The following is a 19,792-nucleotide window of genomic DNA, read 5'->3' as shown; positions in this document are numbered from 1 at the left end:
GACGGAAGGAGCTTGAAGTCAAAAATAAGTATATGCAAACTGCCGTCTCTGAGAACTGATAGAGTAAATTTGACATGATTTTATGTAATGTTTCGTCCCACCTCTGTGTCATGCAGCCCCTATGAGAAAAGGAAATAAATGGCCTTGGGTAATTTAACCAACTTAAAATTCCAGGGACTTTTTTTTTGCCACTATTGCAGAAATATGTTCCTTGTAAATTTGATTCTGATATCTGTCATGAGACCCAAATACAGTAGGTGGTATATATTAGACTGGGAGTTGGCAAACTATGACCCATGGGCTAAATCCAGCCTGGCCACCTGTTTTCATAAATAAAGTTTCACTGGAATATAATCACTCTACTCATTTGCATATTGTGTATGGCCACTTTTGTGCCACAATGGCACAGTTGAGTAGTCATGATAGAGACTGCATTGCCCACAGAGCTTAAAACATTTATTATCTGGCCCTTTATTTACAGGCAAATATTGCTGACCCCTGCACTGGACCTCCAGTCTTACATACCCTCTAAATTTTCTTGTTCTGGTCTGGCTAAAAGATCCAAAGGAACAGAAAGAAAATTAGGAAGCCAGAGGACCTAGAAATGCCTAGAAAATACATTAGAAAAAAGATAATTACACACTTCCTATAGTGTGTCTTTTAAATGCCTTCCTGGGAGTGGAAATAGAAAATTCAGTGGAGGATTTATGGAAAAGGAAGACGATGTTTCTTAGTAATCAGAAAGTTCTGTTTTTTTTTTTTCTTCTTCTTTTTTTCCCCCTCTCCCTTACCCACATTGCTTCCCTCCTTTAACTCGGCGGAGTTTATATTCTCAGGGGGTTACAGCACACGCAAACCCACACTGCTCCCCTGAGGAGCTGCAGAGGCTCTGCAAACAAAGAAGCAATTTCCGACAAATAATAAAGACACAAACTACTTAAAAAAAAACTATTATGCAACTGGAGCAAGGGCTAAAATTGCCTTTGACAGATGGGTACCTCTAAAAAAATGGTGTAAAAAACCACTGTGTTTCAGTGATAGTATGTTTAAAACATCTCTTTAGAAAATGGTTCAAGCATTTGGCTAAAAAATCTGTAGTCATTACATGATTACCTTACATTATTTTACTTATAGTAAAAATATAGATATTACTTTCCTAAATCTTTTTAAAAAATCTTATGAAGATTGTTTTTTCATAAAAATTATCTAAAATGTTTAATAGTCTAAGCTTTTATCATTATGTAGATGAATTAAAAATGATTTATAGTAAAAAGAAATACAATAATATTGAATAGTATTCCATTTTTAGATTATCTAAAATGTCTTATATAATGACATAAATTGTGGAATTATTTCCAGAGCTGGGTTCAATTAATTTACTATATGTTCCATAGTATTTCCCATAGTTCCCTCTTTTCTATTCCATTCTTATTTAGGTCATTACATAACTTCCAACGACACTTCCCGTCTCTGCTTGTCTACCTGCTCCGGTTCCTGCTGCCCTGCACAGCCACATTAATCTTCATGAAGTACAGTTTCCTAGATGTCTCAGAAACATTGAACAACCCCCCACTAATAACCAACTTAATTATTAAGTTTTCTTCTAAGCAATTCTTTTTCACAATTCATTGTACTACTTTTCCCCTAACTTATTTTTCAAGCTTTTTCTCCCAATAAGACCTTGTTTTTATGTGTTCACTTATAGTCCAGGTAGATTGACCAAGTGGTTCCTTCAAGTATTGTACTTATTTCTTTTCCTTTGATATTATCTGTAGCTGACTGTCTAAATGACACTTTTGTTGGTTCCCCAGGGATAGCTGAGCAGCATGAACTAGAGCTAGACGGCTAATTTTGAACTTGCTGTTCTGCTGCTGGTTGCCCAGATGATATTGGTTGAATTATTCAATTTCTCTGGATGTAAGCTTTCATATCTAGGACAGGAATAATACTTATACGGGTGCCAAGAAAATAACTTGAATCTATAGGTATACAGCACTTAGACAAGCACCCGCCATGTGTTAAACGCTACATTGTTACAGCTTAGAGGCTATGAGCACCACTTTTTCCATCAAACTTAGGAACACTGGCTCTGCCACTTACTGGCTAGGCAACTTTGAGCATATTACTTAACCTCTTCAAATCTGTTTGTAAAATAAGCATAATATCAATAAAAATATGGTTACTGCAAAATTAAGTGCTAAAAGTAAAGACCTTTGCCTAGTGTGTAGATCATAATAACTACTTAATTATATTAGTTGCTTCTATTATAATTTTCATTATTCCCATTGTTTGTGTTGCTACTATTAATATTCTAGACTTCTAAAGAACTTGACTATACATCTAACTGCCCTAGTCTTTTCTATCCTGACTACCATAAAGTTGAAGACTATTAGTTGCTTCCCCTCCACCAAATTCCCACATACTTACTATATCAAACAGAAAGCAGTATACCTACTTAGTTCTTCAGGCTTTCTGAGTAGAAGCAAGGCTAATAAAAAATCTTACAGATATATTTAGTTTAATGGGATTTCCAGCTGGTACTACTTCACACCCACTTTATGAGGTAAGTCAGGAAAATATCAGCATATATCTAACAATGAAGTCTGGAGTTCACCCTCACAAATTATATTCTGCCCTATATCTGTGAGCTTTGCTTTTCTCCAGCTATCTTACCTGTTTCCTTTTTAAAGCCAGGGACTCTGCCTTTTACATCTTTACATGCCGTTAGCTTTGAAGACAGACCTATCTGGCTCTGTTATCAGGTCTATGCCTGATACATGTATCTAATTATTAGACCCTAAAACTCCTTAATGAAAAAAACAAGAATTATGCCTCTTAACTTTTATTATTGTGATATTAAATAAAGTCCTAACATATAATAGACATCTAATAAAGGTGACCACCTTTTTATCCTTCATTGCCTCTGCCTGTGGAAATTAGCATAATACAAAATGGGGAGTCTATAAACACTAAAGTAAATTTAGTCAAATAGCTCAGTATCCTTTAACATACTAACATCTTAAAGTTGCTGCTAACTGTATCTACTATATAAATTTAGGACTTTTGTCTCTTGTTCATCTATTGTAAATTTTTTTTTGTCAAAATCTTATTTGAAAATGAAACCATTAGTTAAGAGTAAGTTCATCTTTATCTTCTCATAATATTTATCTCATAACATTATATATTTTTATCTTCTCATAGTATTATATATTTATATATGTACAAATTTGAAAAGTTAACCTTTAGGTAACAGGAAGAGATTGATGTTTTTAAACAAAGAAGTGATAAGATAAATTTAGCATTTTAGGAAAATAAATCTGATTTAATATTTGAGACAAAGCAAAGAAAGAATCAAATTATAATTTTTAGATTTTTTTCAGGCTCAACTAAGTCGAAGTAAGCAAATCAGGAGGAATTGTAAATTGGAATTGTTTGATGAAATCAGGTTCGGATGCATGAGTATAAGAAGAGAGGTACTCCGAATGGAAGAGTACACACAAAATTGAAGACTGTAGAACAGATATGACAATAGAGAGAGTCAAGATTTAAGATAGTTTTGGAGATGAAAGCTGAAATTGTGGTGTTATAATAGCCCTGTAAAAACTTATAATAGAAAAAATATAAAAAATCTTATAATAGAAAAAATATAGCTGGAGGAAAATTGTTAATTTGGGAGCCAATTTTAATAGAGGAGATTGCATTCTGGAAAGGAGAGGATTTGGTTGATTTATTTTAGGGATAATATCTGCTGCCTAAGTGACATATGAAACAATCATATTCTGCTGTCTAGATCTTAAGTGTATATTTTATGTAAAAGAAAATCTCAAAATCTAGATAGGAAATGAAATATATTTTTGCTTCATTATATTTACAGATCTATGTGTGTAATTCTGTTCTGTACCAGATACATTGCTTAAAATATTTTAATGTATTTGGAATATGAAACAGGCACATTTTCTAAAGATCTGGTTTCAAACATATAAGGGATCAGTTCCTGCTTAATGAGTAAGGAGCTACTTTTTAACTGACTAAATCCCCAGAAATATCTCCTAAAATCTTTTCCTGCCTCCAAGTGTGTTTTCTGTCTTACAGTAAACTATACTCCTGTCTTCACAACTATAACTTCTTACTCTTGGGTGAAGTCTTAGAAAGAAGTGACATGGAAGAAAGAATATTCTTACATGATTTCTATCAATCCTGTTTCCAAGAAGAAACCACTCTGATAAATAAAGGAAAACTAGGGTCCTTCATTTTGTTTATGCTGCTGACAAACATTTGCTTCCTTAGGAGTGTCATTAACTAAAAAATAAAAGGCACAGGATGTGGCACGGATTGTGTGCAGCTTCTAGAAGGCCATTAGGTTTCTGAGGAGGAAAGATAAGAGGAGAAATTTGGACCACAGAAACTTCGTGTGTATATATACTTGGTATAAGGGCTCAAACATTCTCATATGTCATGTTCTGAGCCTACTCCCTGTAATTTTAGAAAACCCTGAACCTCAGATCCACATGGGTGCCAGATGACTGACCTGGAAGGCCCATGATTAAATGCATTTGTGCCTTTTCTTCTCTCCTTGTAATATCCATTGGAAAAAGAGTTGTAGGGAAAGTCAGCAAATCTATGATTGGCATTTCCAGTCATGTGACTTTAGTTAGTTACTCTCCTAACTTTAATTTCTCCAACATTAAATTAAAATAGTGAACTCAAAAAGACCTTTTTTTTAAACATTCAAAATGCATGAAGTCTTTTGCATTCAGGAGATTCTACATAAATGCTGGAGAGAGGTAGTGAGGTCCGTTAGATTATGTTCAACCCTCTTTACAGATGTGGGACACACTGAAAGACCAAGAAAGAGACAGTGAGAAAGTTCAACATCTTGACAGGCAAAGTACAGGGATTTCTGAAGTCACAAATGCATCAGCACTGTGATCACACGAGGTTCTGGTGCAGTGCAACCATCTGGCTTAGACATCTGCTTCAAGGACTTCAATAGGGAATCCTCCTAATCTCTAATTTAGTTGACTTAATTTGTCTAGTTGGGAACACCTGTAGTGCTGAATTTCTAAAATTCACCAGTGTGGAAGTGTTACAATATTAATAGTCAGTATGGCTCAGGCACCAACAAATTGAATAGGAGGTCTGACAACAACGGGTGCTGTGTACCTGTGCAGAAGGGCAAAATATGTTGGCTGTGGGCACCAGTTACCATTTAGGTTGGTTATTTATTATTCTGCAAAGGTATATATTGTAGCTATATTATTTAATCCAAAAATATTGCAATATAAATGACCTCCAGAAATTACAACATGGGCTAAATTACAACAAAGGGCATCAGCTTTTATTTTCAAGTAGTTTACAACATCCAGTACTGCTGCACAAAAGGAAGAAAGTGAGAACGTTAGAAGCAAAATATCTCTTGTTCTCTTTGATACACAATCTCTGTGATTCTTAACATGTGAGGTTTTCTCCCCCTATACAAGAATAGAAAAAAGTAGGAAAGGTTTCAGGCTTATTTGTAGATGTTGAGAAGAAGAAAGAAAAGATCACTTGAAATAACAAATTACTCATCCCCCAGCAACCTGCACCTTCTATCTGGCACTCACACCAGTTGTATCTGCACCTCTCCAACTCTATTAGTATCCATGAAAGTGTAAAATAAAAACTCACTTTATATGGATGTTTATAAGTCAGAGGTACTGTTGAAGAATGAATGTCAATATTTGAAGAAAGATGCAAAAATAAAAAGCCCATCAGTATATTCTCTATTTGGTTTCTAAGCAATGCAGCCTATTCTCTATTTGGTCTCTAAGAACTATGAGGCAGAAGGAATAAACAAGGGTCCTTTCTGTGTCCTTCCTCTGCCAAATTGATCCACAACATGGTTTCATATAAAGGAAACATGTGATTTTCCATCTTCAACAATGAAGACAAGTAGTCTTAACTCAAATCTTGAGATTATTATAAGTTATGGCAAAGAATATCTGCAGCTTCCCTAGTAAAAGCCTTTGGATCATAAGATATCATAGAAAATAATCACAAATATCTGTTTCTGATAGAAGGACTTAGCAGCCTCTATTTTCCACTAAATAGGGAATCCATAACAGAAAAGGTCCAAAATGTGGAAAAGATCTCAGTCCTAATTAACCATTCCTATAAAGCTTTCTGCAAAGCCAGTGACAATCCTACTAAGCAGGCAATTTGTATTGACATTTTCCTTGCCAGAAAATTATAAGGGTGGTGTTGTCAAAACACAGTGATGAATGTTTTTCAACCAACAAAATCTAAAGTGAATTTTAGGATTCTTAGGTATGATTTGTAACTCATTATAGGGTGTTAATTTTTCTGTGGGAGTATAATTGTCAAAACTATAATGAACTCAGAAGGAAAAAATGATTTAAAATTATTAACTTGTACCCAGCATAGCTTTTTAGGAATATACCCATATAAATAAATCAAGGCTCAACTCACTTTCATTTTTAATCCTTAGGCCATGTGTATGATCAAAAGATAGAAAATAAGATAGCCTAAAATATACAAATAATATTGCAAAAAAAAGGTAGAACTCCTTGAGGCTGAGATGGCAGTTTGTCATTTTTGCCACTGCTGTCCTCCCTGTGTCTACAGCAGAAATTGCATAAAGATCATGGCATTTTTTACTCCAACAGAGCCTAGAGGAAACTTTAAAATACTTTATGATATAATACTTTACAGCAGCTAGAAGCCATCTCAAAATGGCACAGAGAGAAACCTATTTTCATCCTTGTAAGTGTTACGAAAGACATTAGTCATCATGTTAATTATAAAGTACAGGTTTGAATATAATTCTGAGTATTGTAGCCAATAGAAGAATCTGCATTTATTCTAAAATGACTTAAAATTTAAACATAATGCTAGAAGGATGGCTTATTCAAATTTCAACTGCAGAAGAAGAATATGCACAATTTTAAAAGGTTTCATCTTACATAACTATTGGAAATAAATGTAATATTTTAACAGTATTTACATACCTCTACCTTTTTCTTTTCTATGAATAGTTGATCCTATAGTTTCACAATACATTTCATTAACCTTGCATGTTTCGGTTATTTTAAATATTAGTTACATTTCAAGAAACAAAACTCTGTAATGCATCCTGGTAAATTAGTCTCTAATAAATGGGGACTAGAGCATGAAACTCAGACAAGAATGTTTAATGGAATACAAATATCCAGTCTAAAAACTCTAATAAAAATCTGCCTTCTTTGAGTAAAGGCTCTTGGCTATTACACAAAAAACCACACGTGGCTCCCCTCAAAATGCATCATAGACCAGGCTCATAATCTTTCCTTGCACAAAAATGGCACAAGAATTGATTTCAATTATCATTTAATACCTATTTCCCTCTCCTGTCAAAAAATGTTCCATACACATGAAACTGAGGGTTGGCAGCCTGAACTCATTTATGGAACTTTTAAAGACTATTGATTTACCATTGAATTTTCTAGTTCTCTCATTGTTACTGGAAGGATGCCTCAGAGTCTGAATTAGATGATAGGATAGGCTGGAATGCTGATAGGCTTACTCAAGGCTGATGAAAAGAGAAACTTCTCAAAAATTTGTCAAAATGCATTCTATAAATTAGGTTAGCATGATTGATTATAGAGTCAAAATTTCTCATGTCGTGCTGAACTGAATTTTAATTATATCTCTTCTTGCTTTGTTGTGCCCTAATACAACTCCTTGATGTCTGGGTGTTAACCCTTAGAGAAAATATGAAATAATTTAAAAATAAATTAAACATATGTCTTTAGAAACTAGAAACTGTTTTGTATACCTGAAGTGTCTTTGTTTTTGTTTTTGATCTGCTTTTTAAAAAGCTATACACCAACATACGAGTTACAAGGGAGTGTTTATATAAGCAGATTTTTATGTTGTCAGTATTTTTCCATAGGGTGAAATGTTCTGACAGACACTTCCAGAAGCTGTGTGCCTTTACCTGCACATAACAGTAACCTTTGTTACTGTTACACTATGCAACCTTTGTTAAAAGGACAGCATTTCCACAAGGAATAGCATACTTATTAACAGCACTAACTTGGTTCTAGCTAAGCACAGAACAGACTTTTAGTACCAGAAAGAAACTAAGGTTACACAGCTTTTTCTTTAAACACTCTCTCCCTGCTCTGTCCCCCTTAGAGATGTGTATTTTCCTATAAATGTTGCCATTATTTTCCTCTTCAGGGTGGGATGCAAAGTTTATGGGGCCTCAAAATTATATAATTTTGCATTCCCTGTTTAAGAAAAAGATTAAAAAATTAATTACACATAGTTGGCAGGAAAGTGAATATTTATTTTGAATGAGAAAAGCAATAACAAACAACTGTAAATTTTCTAAACCTGAAAATACTATTAACATCACAAAATCTAGAAAACAATACAGAATTTCTGTTTTGTTAGTCAACGAATCTCTATGCTTTTTGGAGGTCTACGTTCTGATCATCTTCTAATACGACAATAATTTTGATAATATTTTCTATAGAGAAGAAAGAAAATTAAGGATTTTTTCTCCAACTGGTTGATAGAAAAAAATAGAGTTGGTACAGATAGTTTTAAAAAGTGCATTTCTGTTTCACAACTCATTGCTAGTTACGTTATAGCCATTAGCATTGTTCTGATATTTGGGGAAACTTCTGTCAAGTCTGTTTCATAGCTGAGCTGAATGATTTGAAAGAGTTGTCCACAGAGCATATTCTGGCCCAATACAATTCAAACATTATTTCTCCTCCACTAATCACATCCTTCCTGTATCAGTGTTGTAGTTCACAATCGATAGCCGTAAAACCTCTATCTGTGAATACTTGTGTCACAACACTAGGTAAGATGGTAGGAGTATTCCTGGAAATATTTCTACAACAGAACAGTAGCAATATCTAAATAATGCAAACAAAATATTTCTCTAAACCCAAACTAAATAAATGTCTAACTCTTCTTCACAGATAGTCATGCCCCCTCTACCACCATTTGACCCAGAGGGCAGTGTGATAGGTGGGGATGTCACCTGGGGATTGTAGGTAAAATACCTTACTTTTGCAACAAAGAGAGATGACCACGTAAACACATTTATAAGCCCCTCCCACAGACATGGAGGGAGCTTCTTTAGCGTCAAAGTCACTCCTTCACTGTCCACCCCTCCCCATTATGGCCTTCCTTCCTGTGCCTTTTCCTTTAACCATTCCCATGTACAAACACACCTTTGAGTGAGGCCTGCTTGGTTTTTCTTACTCCTTCCAAATGCATTTGCCATCAAACCCTATTGTTTTTACCTTCAGTTTTACCTTTGGCCTGAATACTTCCAGTCTCATCCCTGTCGTCATAGCTAGGGCCACATCTCAGTAAGCCTCACTATTGTTAATTCCCTAAATCTTCTCCTTTCTTCATCCTCTTCTTTAATCCACCCTAGACAACTAAGAATTATGAGATTCCCCAAAACCTCAGGTTACCTTCTGCTATGAAATCTTCAGGTGGCATTTTATTATAAGTGAAGTCCAGCCTTGAGGGTATATGTAACTCTTCTCTACTTTTCTCTCCATTATTTCCCTGCTATCTTAAAGAAATTCTATTTCACCAAATTGCTTTTCCAGATTCTTTAGACTTGCTTTGAAAGTTTCCTTTTCTTGTCTTTGCTCTTACCATCCCTTCTGCATGGACTTTTCTCCCTCTTCTCTCTGCTTCTAAATGTTATAACTATTATCCTGGTCTCCTTGCAATTGTTTTTCTTACTCTCTTAGAGGTTTTCTAAAACAGCCATATAGCCATCAGTGATGATTCCCTTTACCAGAGCATGCATATTTTCTATTTGGTACTTATTATATGCTGTGTTCTACTGTCATAATATATATGTTTATATATGTATTAGTGTGCATATGTATAACCTTTTCCCCTAAATATCATAAGTAGGTTCTATTCAAAGCACTTTACTTAGAACCGAAAAGATAAAGCAAATTTAAGAAACACTGCCTTTAGGATGTATAAAATCTTGTAAGTGAGATAAGATAATAGCAAATGACTTCTAACAGAGGGATAGTAAGATAAGAGCCCTATATAGCAAATGCATGTATGTTAAATTGTTGGACTAATGCTGTCTCTCCCACTAGATGGCATAATTTTTAGAGTACAGACAGTTTCTCTTTGACTACAGTTTTTCTATTTCCAGCACTTAGTTTCTGGAGGTATTGAGTTCTCTGTAGTTGGAGATATTCATGCAGGTATAAATACTGGGAGATGTCCTAAGTACTGCTGAGAGGACTAAAACACTGGCTAGTGGTCTAGATGGGAGTATGAAGTACAACTGATCTGTGTGAAACGGTGTGAGTTCTCTGTGAGATAGTACTCACAGTACTATCAGATATTTTGGGATGTCCGCCAAGCTCATAATACTTTTTCCTCTCTAAAAATTAGTGTCTCTCCATGTTGTCCTTGCGGCTGGGTCCCCAATAACTAAGTTTTTCTCTCTTCTTAATTTTAAAAATTGATCTGTTTAAGCCTCTATTTGGAAGACAAAAACACCATAGTGACAACGTACATAAAGTACAGGATACTGATACTTTATGGTTCTTTACCAAGAAGAAACACAATGCATCAGGTCGAGAGGTTGTAGAGACAGAAAAGTGGATGCAATTCTCAGTTCCAAGCTTCAGTTTCTTTACCTACTAAAATAGTAAAATCTAAAACTAGTTGCTAGTATTATCCTGAGATTAAGTGAATTAATATACAGTGACTGGAACCTAGGAAGTATTCAAAAGTTTTAGTTTTAATTTATTCCCTTTTAGCAATGGTAGAGCTGATAATGCTTATATGGAAGCTTTTGTTGAAATATTATTTTTGATTCGGCAAATCTACTTCAATCATGAAGATGGATCTACAAAATGTAAATGTACCGTCTTAGCAGAAGGTCAATGAAAAAAAGCTTTAAAATATTTAAAGTCTGGGTTACGATGTGTAACAAACTAAAATTCAAAAAACTTTTAAGACTCAGCTAACACTAATGATGGTTTTAAACAGCATTCTCAATTACAGTAAGCTGTTTCTTGTCAGGCCAGCTGCCAGGAGTGGATTTGATTACCTAAATACATTCTATGTGGTCAGAAATTTAACACTGAAAACTCAGCAGGGGAGAAAGAAGTCTGAAGAGTGAATTGACTCATAGCGTGATTTACAATAAAAGGAAGCTTTTCTAGGAAATTTTATCTGAAAGTTAAGAACTCCTTTGAGATTTTCACCATCAACTCAGCATGGTGCTATTATTTTGTTATTGAAACACTTAAACTTTTGTTTTTCTTACCCCTTGCAGAGGAATCAATAGTCTAAAATTAGAGCAGAGAGTAGCAGCTCTTGAGTGCTAATCGGGGTTGGGCACTAAGGATTTCAAAGATTGCAGCCAGCAGCCTATCAGCCACATATTAAACCTTACTCATTAAATTGTTTTCAGAAACAAAAATAATGAAAATATAATACAGGACAGGTTTTCATAAAATATGCTATAAACAGTTTTTCAAAAATATATCCATATACTTTTTACTATTATCAATAGTATGTTCTCCTAGATATATTTTGGGATGTCTGCCAAGCTCATAATACTTTTTCCTCTCTAAAAATTAGTGTCTCTCCATGTTGTCCTTGCGGCTGGGTCCCCAATAACTAAGTTTTTCTCTCTTCTTAATTTTAAAAATTGATCTGTTTAAGCCTCTATTTGGAAGACAAAAACACCATAGTGACAACGTACATAAAGATTGTTGAGCTAAACAGTTCCTCAAAGATAAAAGTGATCCTGCCACCCTTGTTGTGGATTTTTAATTCATTTAAACAAGTACTTATTTTTCACGTGCTATGTCTCTGGCAAGAAATGGCAGAACTAGGTCTAGTCCCTGAGTTTTTTTGACTTGTGGGTTTGTTTGCAGAGTAGAATATGATTTCTGTTTCTGGTTTTGCAATTTTAAGATTGTCTAAGTTTTTAAAGATTAATACTTGATGTAGTAAAGATACTTAGATGAACACATTTCATCTGTTCCAGAAGTGGATTTTTACACTTACTTCACTCTTATAGATAATAGTCAATATTTCATATTTAAGCAGTAACATTATTCCTAAAAATGAATACATGATAAAATTAATATACTCTTAGTAATACCTATAAACTATATTCACTTTATTTTATAGCTAAGTTTTGACTATTAACCAGTCCATATGTTTTGAGTGCCCCATATGTGACAGTAACTGTATTTGATGAGTTTATGTTTAATGAGAAATAATTTATATAAGACGTTGAACAGGACAGCACGCTTATGGACAGTTGAATGAAACAAATACCTAGATCAGGAGATGGACATGCTGGAGAGGTTAAAGGCAAAATAAATCTTTTTCATAGTACAATGATCTGGCTTGCATCAGTTAAATTTAACATTTACAGAAGACTTCCTATTGTTACACTGTTAGTAAATTTTCCCTTTTTACAAGTTTCACAATCTAGTCTGAGAAATGAACACAAGGACCACAGTGTAATTAGTGGAATACTGACAATCAGAACTAAAGGTTAAAAGATGTTTAGATACATAAGATGACCAAAAGATAATAGTAGATAGGAAAGGAGGGGGATGCTTGGAAACATTGCATTTCGTCTGTTCATTGTATAATTTTTTGAATTTTTTATGCCAATCCCGTCTTTAATATGGTGAAAGAAAGAGTCAGGATATATAAATGAAAGACCAGCCACACGGTCTTACAATAGTCCCAAAGTGTATAATATAATCATATTATATTTGTCAAATATTTCTGAGTTTTATGCTAATATTTATCAAGTTCCGGAAATCTCTGAATACATGGCAATTCACTTTTTGTTTATAATTATTTCTCATTTGAAATCTGATCAAACTTCCTAAGGATAAGAAAGCCTCAGGATAGTTTGGTTCTTAAAATACAAGCTCTTTAACTAGCACTAACAGTGATGACACCTGTAAAATGAAACCTTTTCTCAAAATGCTCTCATTTAAACGCACTGCTTAAATTCTCTTGCAAATGACATTCGTTTCTGCAACAAACATTACCTGCTATATTCATGGTATATGAACGGTTTGAGACGTAGCTTGTTAACTAATCAATTGAACTCATCCTTACAACTTATTTCTTGAGAGTACTTACGTATTCTTCATAAGCTTCATGGGCTGGAGGAGGAGGCGCCCTGTATCCTGGCACTGTTGTTGCCCCCCGGGCTCGAGGGGTAGGGACACCTCTTGCTACAGGTGGCACTGGAAGGGCTCCACGGGTTACAGTGCTTCCTCGAGGGGTGAGAACACCTCGTCCAGGTGGTGGGGGAGGAGGAATGGCACCCCCACGGCCCCTAAGAGAAACAAGTCATGTATAGATGAGAAACAGGTGATGCGAGAAAAGAGACTATCACAGAAAAAGCTTTCATCTCACAGCCTCCATACAGTGAAAGAAATACAAATTTCTCTCTCTCTCCCTCTCTCTGTGTGTGTGTGTGTTTAACAGAAATTATATAAGATACAAAGTGTGTTGATATCTATAGAAGACAATAATTGCAAATACTGACTATGATTAGAAAAACCATGTAAAATACTTTGTTATTGTCTTTTACATAACTAAAAACCCTAACAAAGAAAAAAAAAACAAAGAAAAACCCACTCTGAATATAACCCCATTAAATTCCAAATTCTCCAAGAAGACACAAATCAGAGCATTGTCTGATATATGACTCACTGGACCATCTCTGAAACTGAGCAGCTGGATGTCTACATCTCCTCTATGCTGGGGATTATAGACAGTGATGGGCAATGCTGTCATTCACCAAAAAAAAAAAAAAAAAAAAAAGTTGTCTGCACTTAAATAAAATGTGGAAGTCTAACCATAGTGATATCATTTTATTACAGCAGTTTAAGTTTGAGGTCACTTGAAATCACAACTCTTTGTCACTGATTTATCATCATGCATGTAACCCCCTGAGCTGGTGCAGTTCCTGACAGAATATATTTTCTTATGGTAACTATGGTGTTAGAGGAATACTTTAGTATCTGTAATAAAAATAATACACTGAATACTTTGTATTGCAGTTCTTGATACAAAATTAGCTTGCAATAAAAGTGTAAGATCAAATGGTTGTAGCCAATTTTTATGGTATTTTGAAGCTTTTAGAAAGGTTGAGTGTTTGTCTGAAGTCTTTGGGCAAAAGCACAGTTATTTCACTTTTTATTATTATGTCTGAAAGGTTGGCCTCTAGATAGCACTGCTTTCAGTGGGAACACTAAAGCTTTGGGAAAAAAAATGATGATCATTGGGATGTCAACAATCACAGTATTTGGCTGTAGCCACATATGGGGACGTAGGTTATGCTGTCTGCTATGAATAGCAGTCAGATTGCTCTTTCTTGCTTAAAGTAAAAGTGAGCTTTTATGAGTGAAGAATACGAATGCGGGAAAAGCCTTTAAAAAGTTTTAAATAGCTTATAGAGCTGATGAATAGAGAAATGATCAGATAACTTATTGTGAGTCTAATGTATAAAGAATACTCTCCTAGATTGGGAAAGGGTGAAACACAAAGACCCAGAGGCCCAGTGCTGGCTTCAAGTACAACATGGCTGAGAATACAGTATTCTGTATTATCATGATAATATATAAAGGGATGTAAAAACCAATTTTGCCTTCACTGCTCCTCCAAGCACATTTCCATTTCCTCATTAGCAAGATGAGCATATGTCCAGGTTTTAGAACTGTTGTCCTAGCTTCCTGTTCAGTTTAGCATTTTAACACTCTCAAAAGTATCCATGTGTGGACAATAAATTTATATGGTCACCCTACTGTAAACTATATGCACAAGTCTTCACTATACCATTGAATAGTCATGGGTAAGTATTATAACTACCCAGGCTTGAGGTAGATATATTTTTCTAATGAGTAAAATGCAGATTTATAAATTTTTAATACTTCCTTCTGCTCTAATATTATATGATGCTCATCATATCAAATCTAATTTTCCATTTTCTTCCTTCATCAACTGACTACCAGACACAGTCCTAGCAAACCTGTCTCCTGAACCTGACTCATTACCTCTTACCCACTATGTTCTTTCCCTGGAATATTAACCTCCTTGTTCTCTCCTCCAACTTAATTCACATCACTTCTTTTTAGGATACTGCCCCTGGCTAAAACCACACCACAGGATCCTTTCCTTTATTTGTCTGACTTCCTCTACATTTCTGAACTGAATGTTATCAGTCTAGTTCTTGCTTTCACCCCTCTTTTGAAAGTGCTCTTGGCTGAGATCACCAGTAGCCTACTGATTTCCAAATCCACTAGATTTCTTTACAGTCTCCATGCCACAGCACATTTCTACTATTTTGAAGATTGTGGACCATTATCTGGAAAATGTTTCTTCCGACTTTTATGACTCTGCTTTTCTCTACTTTTCCTCATTCCTCCTTCTTACTCCTTATCCTACTTCACTGGCTTCTATTCCTGGACCCACTTTGGAATCTGGATGTACCCAATTTCTGTCCTTGATCTCATGGTTGCACCCTGCAATCCCTACCTCTGATGATGACTATAATCTCTTTCTTCCTAACACAATGCCATATCTTGGCTTGTCTTCCTTATATCAGAAGTTTCTTAACTTGCCTGCATGTTAAAGTCACTTGAGAATCTTTTGAAAGTTCCAAATTCCAGGCCATATCCTAGGCCAATTAAACCACAATCTCTGGAGACAGGGAGCTCCCAGTGATTCCAGAATACAGGCCAATTTGGGAACCACTGCCTTAAATGAATACTCTAATTTAAGCATCTTGACAAGCTTGTCATGTGGGCAGTTCTAAACTATTTTAAACATAAGTTGAGATATTAAGGCATGGAGAGTACAAGTTACCTGCCTGAGGTCACACCAGCCATCCACAAAGCTCAGATTATTTATAGGAATAATTATATTCTTCATTTAATTTGATCCTTCACCTACTCTTAATGATATCACCAATTTCTCATCAGGCTAGACACCAAAAATTTATCTTTCTCTTGGGGAACCCTTCTTATCCAACATCTAATTGGCATTAATTCATATAAATGTCAATCTCTAATCTGGCCCTATCCCTGTCTATTCCAAATGCTGCTCATTGTTACCTGCCTTGGATGATGGACTCATTTTCTCATTGGCTCCCCTGCTATAAGATGGTTTCTCTGTCTCTGTCTCTCTCTCTCAATCACTGTAACTCTTCTGCATCATCCACAGTGATAACTGAGTAGTCTTTCATATAAATAAATATGATTACTCTCCTTTTTAAAAAAACTCTATTAGTTCTATGTATTAGTTCTCAATGTGGTAAACAAAAGCCTTCAAAATTTACCCCTAATGTTTCATTTTCCAGTGACTGCACTCACTGTAACATGTAGTGGTGATATGTGTTTAGAGATGTCATATATTTTTATTCATCAATTATTCAAAATAAATTATTATTACAATATACAGATGTAACACTTTATTCTCTGGTGCACATTATTATTGGAAAATTAAAGTTATAGATAGGATTATTGAAATGCAAATTGTTTTAATTAAATATATTTTCAACAAATTATATAATTTAAAAATATTCTAGATATCATCTTTTTGATAAGTGTAATTAAATAACTTCATACAGTAATAATTTCATGACTTAATTCAAATTAGCAACTGTTAACTCATGCAAAGTTCTCTTAGTAATATGATTTTCTATTTTGCAAGGCTATTTTCTTATTCATTTTAAATTGTAGATACAGTTCATCATACTGTTTGAAACAGAAGACAATAAAATTCTGTTTCATTTCCTCTCATTAATGCTAGCACCGCTAATGATATCAGTACAGCATTGGAAGTGAAATTTAATTTTTAATGTTAATTTAATTTTATTTTTATGTATATAGTATCAGATCTGTATGTTATATGGGATTAAACAGTAAAATCTTTCAATCAAATTTTTCTTCTAAGAAGATATATTAAAATCCAGACCATAATGCACTATCCTATATTCAATTATTTAAATGGATTGAAATCTTAGAATAAGGCTTCTCTGAAATTAAAATCTTATATGGTCCACTCAAAAATGCCAGATGCAAAATTCAACTAAGGGATATCAATAACAAAACAAAATCTATTACTATGATGATTTCATACTATCAAATGCAGATAAATTCATTATTTTAATGCCCCCCCCATTTTAAGGCATACGAAATAGAAAAGTGTGTGCCCTCCTCAGGCATCCTAAATATATATTTAGTTTCAACCACATAAAGCTGTAAAATTGGCATTTGTTGAACTACAAAAGTTGCAATTTCATATGATTTAACTTATGATTAAATCCATTAAAGATGACTAGCAATAATGTCTTTTTTACCTCATCAAGATGAGTTTAGAAATGTACACGGTTTTATAAAACACTCATCCCATAAAAAAGTACAGTATTGTGTTATGTCACATTAATTCTTAGCATAAACAAATGATCCTGAACAGCATTAGAGAGCTTATTTTTGATTTTTTAAAGATAAAATATAAATAAGCTCTAGAACACATTCAGAAGTTTTGCTTTTAGTGAAACAGAATTTCTAGAGTTACCGCATTTTACCTCTAGTAAATAGTATTCCTTGATATTTTATTTGGTAATTTATCATTCTTTACTTTTGTTTCTGACCAGTGAGAAACATTTTGAGATATTTTTGATTTAAGTGTTAACAAACAGTGGCTATGTTGATAGTGGTGGTTGAAAGTATTTGAAGTATAATTTAAGTAAATAAACTGAATCTGAAAAATATCTTAGCATATCTTAAGATAATTTTTATGTAATATATGAAATAATATTTTAGATCTCTGTCCTTTAGAGATTTAAGGGCCAATTATAACAAGGTGAAGAGAATGATTAAATCACACAGTTGTTCTGTGAAGGCTATGAGTATTTTTTACTTTAACTCTTTTCAAACCAATGCCTTCTATTAAAATCTCAAACAATTCAGAATCCTGCAAAACAAATTCTAATACAAAAAGATACCAATTTCTTTGCAAATAAGCAAAATCAAATAAAATCCTCTCTGATCACCAAGAGGAGCTATAAGTACCCTCTGAACTTTGAATATCCTTACCATCAGCCATGCAAGAAGTGTTCTGGCCTTCTGGGCTGATGGCACATATGTTATCTGTATCTCTCTCTGTACTTCTATCTATCTACTTCCTTATCTAGCAAGACTATATCAATTCAAGGACCATTTAAAACACAGAAAAAGTTTACAGTTTTCTCTTCATACAAGGGTATCTTGGTTTGAAGAGGTGAATAGTTGTATCATCTGTGTGTTCTTATCCTGAGGATAGAACAGGAAAGTAGAAAATCTCCGGTTTGCTGCCTTATTTTCTCGGGGTAGTTGTTAAGAGTATAAACTGTGAATTCTGGAGTCAGACTGTCTACGTGACCCTAGGTTAATTTCCTACACCTTTCTCTACTTTAATTTCTCACCTGTAGTTGCTAGTTATCTCCTAGTATGGAGGATTTGGTGAGTTAATATGTGTAAAGCTCTTCTGTACCTGATAAGCTTTCATCGTTATTGTTTTTGCTGTGGTGGTAGTGATTGTGGCTGATGTTGCTGTTTACTGCTAGTGATAATCATGACATAAAGCAGGGCAGAAAAGGCCTGCCATCATCCTTAATTTATTTAAAGTAAGAATGAATGTACCTTGAAGGAGCTGTGGGAGCTATTCTGATCCCTCTGCCTCTAATACCTCGGCCACGACCAGAGTCCTCTGAGCCATTTAAGTAAGATAATTCACGTAGTTGTTCCTGACGAATTTCATCATTGTAGTCCTGGAAAAAAAACATGATGTGATGAGTTAAAAATGGGACATGCCGTTCTCAGAGTTGGAAAAAAAAAAAAAAAAGAAACAAAACAAAACACAATAGGAAATAATTTTTTTCATTTGTTTCCTGGAACCTTATATGCAAAAATAAAAAATGATATTAAAAAGTGTATATATTTTAAATTCCTATTTTTATATAGAGAAATTGGAATTGCTTATTTTATCAAGAAAATACTCAGCAGGACATCACATTAGATTTGCTGAGATGTGTTAGCTGGAAAAGGGAAGACAGCAACATAAAACAAAAACTTGGAATGTACTAAAGTTATGATTGTTAACATGACAATTACTAAAAAATAACTTCATCTGAACGAATGTGTGTAGAATATGAATGACTACGTGATACTCAAATAGTTTCTGATGCATAAACAAAAACCAGCCATCCCAAGGGTCCAGAGTAGACACTGAGCATGTATTACAACCATAAAGAAGTAGGATAGTATGTCTCTACTTCAGACCACCAGCAGCTGCAGAATCCAACTAAATAGCTTGATGTGAAATTTTATTTATTTATTTATTTTCATTTTTTATTTATTTACTTTTTTCAGACACAGTCTCTGTCACCCACGCTGGAGTACAGTGGCATGATCTCGGCTCACTGCAGTCTCCGCCTCCCGGGTTAAAGCAATTCTCCTGTCTCAGCCTCCGGAGTAGCTGGAATTACAGGCGCACACCACCATGCCTGGCTAATTTTTGAAATTTTTGTAGAGACAGGGTTTCGCCATGTTGACCAGGCTGGTCTTGAACTCCTGGCCTCAAGTGATCCACCCACCTCAGCCTCCCAAAGTGCCGGGATTACAGGCATGAGCCACTGCATCTGACCACAGTGTGAAATATTTAAACACTACCAATTTTCTACGAGTTCCAGTATTGGCCTAAGGGAAAG

The 19,792-nt window shown here is 34.5% G+C and overlaps 1 protein-coding gene across 1 annotated transcript in view; it reads right to left on the bottom strand.

Moving 5' to 3' along the window:
* KHDRBS2 (KH RNA binding domain containing, signal transduction associated 2) overlaps positions 1-19,792 on the bottom strand; it is a 583,766-nt gene that overhangs the window by 191,862 nt on the left and 372,112 nt on the right. Inside the window, exons 5-6 of the mRNA XM_015136629.3 lie at positions 18,726-18,853; positions 13,174-13,372 (exon numbers count right to left, since the gene is read on the bottom strand). Coding sequence (XP_014992115.1) covers positions 13,174-13,372; positions 18,726-18,853 — 327 coding nt within the window. The remainder of the gene's footprint in view (positions 1-13,173; positions 13,373-18,725; positions 18,854-19,792) is intronic.

Source organism: Macaca mulatta, chromosome 4 (genome assembly GCF_049350105.2).
Source record: "Macaca mulatta isolate MMU2019108-1 chromosome 4, T2T-MMU8v2.0, whole genome shotgun sequence".
Lineage (NCBI taxonomy): Eukaryota > Metazoa > Chordata > Mammalia > Primates > Cercopithecidae > Macaca > Macaca mulatta.
The sequence above is the reverse complement of the archived record's forward strand: the minus strand, read 5'-3'. Positions and strand labels throughout refer to the sequence as shown.